This window comes from Protobothrops mucrosquamatus, unplaced genomic scaffold (assembly GCF_001527695.2).
Source record: "Protobothrops mucrosquamatus isolate PMUCROS unplaced genomic scaffold, P.Mucros_1.0 scaffold3708, whole genome shotgun sequence".
Taxonomy (NCBI): Eukaryota; Metazoa; Chordata; class Lepidosauria; order Squamata; family Viperidae; genus Protobothrops; species Protobothrops mucrosquamatus.
In genome coordinates this window covers 5,589-15,310 of record NW_015389662.1, presented here as the reverse complement: position 1 = coordinate 15,310, position 9,722 = coordinate 5,589, and the positions used below count along the sequence as shown (strand labels likewise).

The 9,722-nt window shown below is 40.1% G+C and overlaps 1 protein-coding gene across 1 annotated transcript in view; it reads left to right on the top strand.

Annotated features, from left to right (window-relative positions):
• LOC107298088 (RING finger protein 145-like) overlaps positions 1-9,722 on the top strand; it is a 27,620-nt gene that overhangs the window by 12,316 nt on the left and 5,582 nt on the right. The window contains exons 2-6 of the mRNA XM_015827451.1: positions 679-854; positions 2,651-2,791; positions 4,149-4,331; positions 7,317-7,464; positions 9,037-9,393. Coding sequence (XP_015682937.1) covers positions 679-854; positions 2,651-2,791; positions 4,149-4,331; positions 7,317-7,464; positions 9,037-9,393 — 1,005 coding nt within the window. The remainder of the gene's footprint in view (positions 1-678; positions 855-2,650; positions 2,792-4,148; positions 4,332-7,316; positions 7,465-9,036; positions 9,394-9,722) is intronic.

The following is a 9,722-nucleotide window of genomic DNA, read 5'->3' as shown; positions in this document are numbered from 1 at the left end:
TCTGGAACGAACTACCCCCCGAGATCTGGATGATTCCGGATCTCCTTACTTTCCGCCGCGCCCTCAAGACATGGCTTTTCCAGCAAGCGGGCCTGACCTAGGGAGGATTTTAGGTAGGGATGATTTTAAGAAAATTTTAATTGACACACAGCTTCCAATATTTGGCTTTTAATTTGGTTTTATGGGGTTTTTTTGTTTTCTGATGTATTTTGTTTGTATCTGTTTTAATATGCTGTGCACCGCCCTGAGTCCTACGGGAGAAGGGCGGTATATAAATTAAATTAAATTATTATTATTATTATTATTATTATTATTATTATTATTATTATTATTATTATTATTATTATTATTATTATTATTATTATTATTATTATTATTATTATTATTATTATTATTATTATTATAATATACCATTTTCTAACTCAATACTATTCAATAATACTCAGGTACCATTCACTATATATATTCATGTAACATTCAGATAACACTCAATAATTCTTGTACTGTATACCACTCATGATCTAAAGCGTGATGGCAAATGATTGTAGATGTGGGCCAATATACATGGAAGATAATGGGTAATTGCAAACGCTCGTTCATTTGAGGTAAGCATTTATGAGGTATTTATTTGGATTGATGTTTCAGAATTGAGCAAGAAACCCATTTCTTCTCTTCCAGATAGTAGAAGTTTATGGCTTGCTGGCCCTGGGGATGACTCTATGGAACCAGCTGGTGGTCCCTGTTCTCTTCATGGTCTTCTGGCTTCTACTGTTTGCTCTTCAGATCTACTCCTATTTCAGCACTCGGGATCAGCCAGCCTCTAGGGAGAGACTTCTCTTTCTGTTCCTAACAAGGTAATTAGCAATTGTCCACTCTTGGCCTTAGTTAATCTATCTGGAAGGGCTGAAAGCTCTGTTCTACAAATGAGATGAATCAGTTACAGATAATCACATTCACCTCACAAGCATCTGTTTCTCTCTCTCTGACTCCTTGCATTGTTTCTAGAACAAAGAATGTGAATATTTTATTTCCTCATAAAATAAAATGTTTATCAGAGAACAGTATTGAGAGAATTTGGGGTTTTTTAGTAACCAAAATGACCAGAAATGGATGACTTTGGTATTTTTTCAACCTAGAAACTGCTCAGTTTAGGTGTAATTTTTCTCAATGGAAGAGCTTCTTTTGCACTCTAATTTATTTGATCTCAGCATTACAGTCCCTTAGGACCATGCATTATACAATTTTGTGTGTTCTGAGCTCTCTCTAGAAAATGTATTAGATAAACCAATCTTCATGATTAGAGGATTTGAAAAATTGCTCTTTTTAAAGACTATCCTCAAAACTCTTAGTATAATTGAATAAAGTGTTAGTGAGCAACATAATAATGAAATACTGGAAAAGAAATAGGAATACATGAATTTCATCCACTGAAGAAACTCAGTTTGCTTTTATTATAATAAGCCAGATGAAATAGTTTGAATACTAGAAATAAGTGGAATTTATTCCACTTATGATGATTCTGATTATGGGGGTCACCCATCAAAAAGAGATTTAGATTTATGTGACAATTTAATTTCTTCCATTATAGTCACATTTAGTTTATAGAAGGTGATCCTTGGCCCCACAAAATCCTGTAACTGTATAGAGAAAATATCTATGGAATAGTTCCAGAAAATATATCCATTATATCAGGAGTCCCCAACTTGTGGGCCACGGCTCACCACTGGACTACATCCGCTTGGCCATCAGGCTGCGTGAAGGGATAGCCAGTGCACATGCACAGCCGTGTGCACTCATTCCCCCCTCGCGCTAGCGCCACCCCAAGCATCCCACCGACGCTAGCACCACTCTGCCCCAAGCATCCCACCAGCACTAGTGCCACCCTGAGCATCCCGCCGCTGCTAGTGCTGCCCCGCCCCCAAGCATCCCACTGGGACTAGTATTGCCCAGAGCATCCCGCCAGTGCTATTTCCACTCCATCCCTGAGTGTCCCACCGGCACTAGTGCCACCCTAAGCATCCCGCTGACACTAGCGCCATCCCACCCCAGAGCATCCCAGCAACACTGCTGCCCATAGTGTTCCATCAGTGCCAGCACCCTCCATTTGCAGCACTCGCGCCCATGCAGCCCTGTTTGCAAGTGCGCATGCGCTCATGTGCGTCCATTTGCATGTGCGCATGCACTCACACACGCCCATTTGTGCACGCACGCATGGGGCTCATTTTTGCACACAGACATGCAGCCCATTTGTACGCATGCACGTAGCAGTGCCTGCCTCCCTTTCCGGGCCGCCAAACCAAAAAGGTTGGAGACCTCTGCATTATATAGTTTGCCTAACCACTATTAACTACTTGTTTCAAATGCTTGGCTAAACGGGAAATGATGCTACAAATTCCATGTGTTGAATTTTGCATCTTTAGGGATAATTCTGAATTGAAGTATCATTGAACAAAACTGAATGCGTTTTGGAGCCACCAGACAATGATTTTTCATTAAACTCATCTCTGGCACATGATCTTCTCTTTGAATACTGTTTATCCAACAGTATCTCCTTTGGAAAGAAATTGCAGAACGGCATACAGTATACCTGGCTCTCCTCTGTGTTAAGAACTTTATGGATTCTAATGTTGCTGCATGCTCTTTCCCCTAGTATTGCAGAATGCTGCAGCACTCCTTACTCCTTACTGGGATTGGTGTTCACTGTCTCTTTTGTGGCACTTGGCGTTTTAACACTCTGCAAGTTTTACCTGCAAGGCTACCGGGCATTCATGAATGATCCAGCTATGAATCGGTAAGTGTCCAAATAAGAGTGCCTCTAATTCTTTAAGGGCCTATCCCAAGTTTATTATCTCAAAGCAAATTAGATATATTGCACAGTGTAATCTCTTCAAAACAAACACCCCCAAATGCCTTCAGATACTATTTAGATACAATATATGTTTTCTAAGAAGCTTACTATTTTTTTAATAGAACTACAATTCTCTCTTTGTCCCATCCATATGCTTACATTGCTGGATTGGGGAAGGCTTCTTTAAATCCTCTGGAATTTCTGGACTCAGGCAGACTATAAGGGTCACTGAATTTCTTCTTATGATCTTAACTGTCTAAAGTACAGCATCTTTGCTACCTCAGGTGGAATTGGCATTTGCTTGCCACCTTGATATATAACATTCTTTGCATTGTTCCTCCAATTTCTTAGCTCCACGATGTGTATTAAAACATGTTAGTAACATCAAAATTATCAGAATCTATAGCAATGTTTCTCAACCTTAGCAACTTTAAGGTATGTGGACTTCAAGTCCCAGAATGCCCTTGTCAGCATGCTGACTTGGGTATTCTGGGAAATGAGGTCCACACATATTAAAAGTCGCCAAGGTTGAGAAATACTGACTTGTAAACTTCTTTCTATCACCATTTCTCTTTATTTCAACCTAAAAACTTGCTTTCAGTTGTATTCAGCAACAGATGAAGCTTTTTTCTTTCAGCAGAAAAAATAGAATTGAAAACAGTAGTCGGGTGATCTCTAGAAAAAGCTTATTAATCTATAGAGAGTTAGGACTTGAAAATGAGTCAAAGATGGAAGAAATCAAAAGTGATTTGGGACCATTTCAAGTGGAGATCACATGAACAAAACCATTCTGGTTCATATCATTGTCATAATTACTGAAATACTTATATATTTGTTGCCATGTTTAAATTATGTGGGTAATGTACAGAAATGTGCAGCAAATATGAAATGTATTCAAACAATACAACATAAAATATATTTATAATGCACATGACTGTACAAACTCACCATAGATCACTGATTTGTAGATTACAGAGCTGTGGTTTAGGGAGCCAATGACAGGCAACATTTGTTCATTTGAGTTATTGATGAATTGCTAACATTGAAGGATGGTGTTTTGCCTGTCTATCCAGCAAATTCACAAATAGCTTAAAGTCAAGATAAAATCTCCCTCTGAGAGTTGTTGAGCAAAAATCCTTTGGCTGGGATCATCTGATAAGGCTGATATTTGGCCACATCAGAAGGCTTAGGAAGATAGTCGTATGGTAGTCACATGCTTTTAAAACTGCCTCAGATCACTTGAGAACTACAGTTTTGTTCTTGATCTTTTTTCATTGCCTTTAAAAATGTATCTACAAAGGGGGATGACAGAAGGAGTCACACTTTTGATCCTGGCTGTGCAGACTGGACTCATTGAGTTACAAGTAGTGCATCGGGCCTTCCTGCTCAGTATTATTCTCTTCATTGTGGTGGCATCCATCCTGCAGTCCATGCTGGAGATCGCAGACCCCATTGTCTTAGCTCTGGGAGCTTCAAGAGACAAGTAAGTCAACAGCATTCAATACAGGCAGCCATCATTCAAGATTGTTCTTTGTTCTGCATGTAAATATTCTGTGTCTTGATTCAGGGCTGATAATTTAGCACAACAAAGGTCAGGCTTCAGGAATTCTGAGGCTCATGTACTTTTCCTTCATGCACTGTTTTGAGACAATTCAAAGGACAAGCTACATTGTTTTTTTTCTGCTATAGTTTACAGAGCAAGCACAAACCGTAGCTTATTGTGATATGGACAAAACAGACAGCAGTTTGTCTGAAACTAAGGAATTGCTGCTTGATAGGGGGAACACATTTTGATAGGGGATAATAAGGCAATATGGATAATATGGTTTAACATGCTGTGTGAATCCAGCCGTTGTGTTCCACAAGGCATGGTTCATGTCTTAGGTTCATGTAGGTCAAGGCCAGTATGACTTTAAAATAAGTCCAGGTTAAGACAAGCCGTGGCTTGCTATATGCTATAGTGAAGGGAGAAGGAAGCAGCTGAGCCTAAGAGCCCTTAAAAGCTCAGCCACTACCTGGATGATTTCTGTTATTTGCATCTGCAGAGATGAGATACAATGGTGTGCAGATAAGTTGGGCAGTCTCTCTTCTGGCTGGCCTTATGTCTATTGTACGGAAAGAGTTCTCAGGCTCCACAGTGAAGGTAGAACAAACTGATCCAGTAGCAAGAAGAATAGATGGGATGCATATAAAATCCAGAGAAGGATGGCGAGTGACTGGAGAGAGTAAAAGAAATATGTTTTTGTCAGAAATTGGTTCTAAAATTGGGTTAGTGCTACTTTCCATCTTTTCCTTTTCCTTTCTACTTCACTTTTTCCTCTCCAGGATAGCCAGAAAGGACTGTATATAAGAGGAGGTTTATTTTTATCCACTGGGCCTGTTATGCTGGAGGTCACCTGTTACTGGCATCTTTTGCTTGCACCATGTTGTCGTTAAAAAATTTTTAGCAAAGGGAAACGAGGACAGCAGAACTACAGGAGAGTAGTTAGCTTAATTCTGCATGTTGATCTGGGCACATGGGAATTCTGATCAGCCAGTTTCAAACCAGAGAGTGGGAAGAAGATCTAGGAAAAAAAATTATAGTGGATTAGCGTTCTTAAATATTCAGTTCTGAATCTTACATCTTGAAGTTTCCATGAATGATTGATAGTAGTACACTATTCAGACCCTCACCATACACAGATGAGATTTGCAGAAGCATGTAATTAGCTTAGTTCAATTGAATTAGGTCAGGAGCAAGAAGCAATGTGATTCTGCTGTTGCATAATAATGATTGATCCTATGAAATGGAAGGCTGATCACATTCAGATTATATCACAAAGTGTTTGGTGTTTCATTTGTTTATGCTCACCCATAGATAAAGAAGCTAAGTTGTTGGTGTTAATTTTGTGGTGTGTTTTTGCATTCCCCACCACCTACTCTTTGAGGCAACTTGTCTTACTCTATTATTTTGGGACTTGATTTCCTTCATCCACATGCATGCGGAAGCCAGATGATTGTATAACTTTGACCATCCCGAGTCTAATATGATAATGCAGTTAGAATCACAATGCAGTTTCCATTCAAAAAATACCATTCCAATAGAAGAGAATTATATGCAAAGACAGCACGAATGTGCATGTTGTTCCTATGTATTTGCACAAACTTTCCCCAGCAGTTTTGTCTTCTGTTAATTCCACATTCATTTGTACAGACAGCAATAATGTGCTGTCTGAACCTTACTCTCCCCAGAAAAAAGTGGGTGGAAACCTCGCATTCTGAAAAAATAGAAAGCCGTCAGCCAGGTTAGACATCCTTCTCTGTGCATAGTGAGGCTCAACCAAGGCAGAGTAGGCCACATATCAATCAAGAGAAATAGCTGGATGGCTTCTGAATTGTGTTCATTTACCAGAGATTAACCTGCGGCAATCTCAGTGTGGCAGGTTTTTGTTATTTTTGTTGTCCTGTCGCATTTTTTACCTGCGCTGCTAACGATGCTGAGCATTAGTTTTTAATTTTTTTTAGAACTCAAGACTGAGTCAGAAATTCCAACAAATCTATTTGAGGCAATGCCCGTTACGTGAGCAGTTTAAGATTACAAAATAGCATGCAAGTATTATGTTTCAAGAAATCGGTATCAGGCAAATTGGATGTTGTGGTGGATGTCAGTTAAAAAAGGAGGTCAGGAATAACTGTCTATGATGTTAAAGCCATGTCTGTTGAGTAGATCTGAAAGGTTTTGTGGAAAAAACATATATTTGTTTTTATCTGTATGAATACATATAGATTGGACCCTGGACATATACAAATCTGGACATTCTGAAAAAAAAAGTTAATAGTAGCCAAATCAGGAAGTATTGAGGGTTGAATGGGCATATCCCCTCAGAAAATTCTATTCAGTTCAATTGAGTGGTGATTTAATTTAAAGCAACAGGGTTGTAGGAAATGGTATTCTGAAATTAACTGACAATTGCAGCATGTCCGCATAAACCCAAAGCTTTTGTTGTAATATAATATTCTCTTAAGGCAAGGGTATCAAAGGCCCATGGTTGAAATACTAGGGTCAGGTATCTCCCAGATTCCTCCAAATTTAGTCACCAAATTGTTAAGCTGTATCCAAAGGGAACTATGAGGCACAAATGGATTCTACTTACATACTTTCAGGATAAAGGAAGAAATGGAAATTATGATAGGAAAGGCACTATGTTTGAAAGTGGGACACCGTGAGTTCAAGTCCCACTTTAGCCATGAAAGCAAGCTGGATGACTTTGGGCCATTCACACGCTCTCAGCCCAATCCACCTCACAAGGTTGTTATTGCAGGGAAATAGGAGGAAGAAGGTATGCTGGATATGTTTGCTACTTTGAGTTATTTGTAAAAAATAATAAAGGCGGGATACAAATAAATAAAACCATAACACAGGCTCCCATGCAATCTGTGATTGTACTGAAGTCTATGCCCAGTTTTAAAGGGAAATTTCTTTTTATAGGAGCCTTTGGAAGCATTTCCGTGCCGTGAGTCTGTGTTTGTTCTTGCTGGTTTTCCCAGCTTACATGGCCTACATGATCTGTCAGTTTTTCCACATGGACTTTTGGCTGTTGATCATCATTTCTAGCAGCATTCTCACTTCTCTACAGGTAAGTTATAAGGGCCTCTTTATTCCTGTGATCAACAAGAGCAAGCAGTTGGAAAAAGCAGAACGGAAATAAGTAAAGGGGCATTTTCCATCTGTTCTCCTAAAGGAGATGTGCAAAATATGCAGCCCAAGGATTGCCTATGCCAATTGATTATGTGATATTTCTGACTCCTAGCAGAGAGAAAGAGAGAGAGAGAGATGATAGAGAGATATAGATATACAAGAATAGTTTTCCTATTGAATGAATAAGGCCAATAAACCTTTTTTTTTTTGTATTGGAGGGATCTTTGTGGATTTTGGAAGGGCAAAATGGGTCTCATACGCTCTGTGGTTCTTAAGGCATCCCTTTTGCCCTTAGAACTCTTTTAAGATTTCTCATTGGCTTGTGCCCAAGTCTTGCCCATTTTTGGAGTATGGCCCTTGACATTCTAGACAAATCCTGTTATAGCTTTTGAGCTAATGAAAGTCGCACCTCCCTGCTTACAGCCCTTTCTGCTCCTGGCCAAGGACAACATATTGGCTTATTTTGTAGAGATTACTAAACTATGTCATAATAAATTTATATCCATATATAAAATATCCATGGCCAAGGAAATATAAATATAAAATTTTGGTCTCAAAACATGGAATAGAACCCAGCACTTGCATTTCAACTGCAGTGTTTGTTTGTTGTTTGTTTGTTTATTAAATTTATATCCCCACCCACCCACCCAGCTTGCTATCTCAGGCCTGGAATCGGAGCACGTGTTGAGCTTGTGATCAGAACTCTGTTTTATCCAAGGGTGCAGGAGCTCTCAACCCCCATACACTGTCTTTCTCTCACTCTTTCTTTTTCTCACAGGCATACTTGCATTTTTGTATTGTATTATTATTACTTTAATTTATACCCCGCCCTTCTCCCGAGGGACTCAGGGCGGCTTACAGGTAAATAAAAACAGAGCTATACAATAAATATTTAAAAGCCAAATTAAAATATATATTAATTAACCTGTATTAGAAAAATTATAAAATCCCTTTAAAATCCCTATAAAATCCCCCCCTAGGCCAATCCCGCTTGATGGANGGATGCTCCTCAAGGGGAGCCCCATGTAGAGAGCATTGCAGTAGTCCAGGCGGGAGGTGACGAGAGCCTGAGTGACTGTGCGCAAGGCGTCCCGGTCCAGAAAAGGCCGCAACTGGTATATCAGGCGAACCTGATAAAACGCCCCCCTGGTCACGGCCGACAAGTGATCTTCCAATGTCAGCCATGAATCCAGGAGGACTCCCAGGTTGCGTGCCCTCTCTGAGGGGGCCAGGATTTCGCCCCCTATAGTCAGCGATGGAATCAGCTGACTATGCCGAGGCGCTGGCATCCACAGCCACTCGGTCTTGGAAGGGTTGAGTCTGAGTCTGTTCCTCCCCGCCCTGGATCTCACATTTGTTAAACAAGATTTAATTTAGCATATGGTATTAATAGCAGTTGATTTATAAAATGAGTAATTTACAAAAAACTGTACTGGCTAATATTGAAAAGCTACAAAACCTCGTGACTTGCCTGCTTTAATCAGAAGCTGCGGTTTTTTCCCTCGTTCAGGTCCTGGGGACGCTTTTCATTTATCTCTTATTTATGGTGGAAGAGTTCAGAAAAGAGCCGGTAGAAAACATGGATGATGTTATTTACTACGTGAATGGCACCTATCGGCTGCTGGAGTTTCTCGTGGCTCTTTGTGTTGTGGCCTACGGCGTATCCGAGACCATCTTTGGAGAATGGACCGTGATGGGCTCCATGATCATTTTCATTCATTCATACTATAATGTGTGGCTTCGGGCTCAGTTGGGATGGAAAAGCTTTCTTCTCCGCAGGGATGCGGTCAATAAGATCAAATCGCTGCCCACAGCCACCAAAGACCAGTTGGAACAGCATAACGATATCTGTGCCATATGCTACCAGGTAAATGCTGCGATTGAGCTGAACTTCAGCAGCTCTGGCTCCTCCTTGTGGTATTTTATAAAAAGACTGAAGCTTCGGGTTTGATCAAACTCTAAATGAGACGACAAGAAATTGGAAGAGACAGAGCTGTGTGACAAAGGAGCAGAAGCAGGTTGCGTGCCAGAACACAGGATCAGCTTCTCCAGTTGCTGAATCAGTAAAGGAGAGGAAAAAGTGGAAGATTATATGAACGGGGAACCTACATTTCCAAAATGTCTATATGTCACATGACCATCACTTACCTTGTTAACCTGCAAAGTTTAAGGAGCAGAGAAGTGCATCAACTTTGC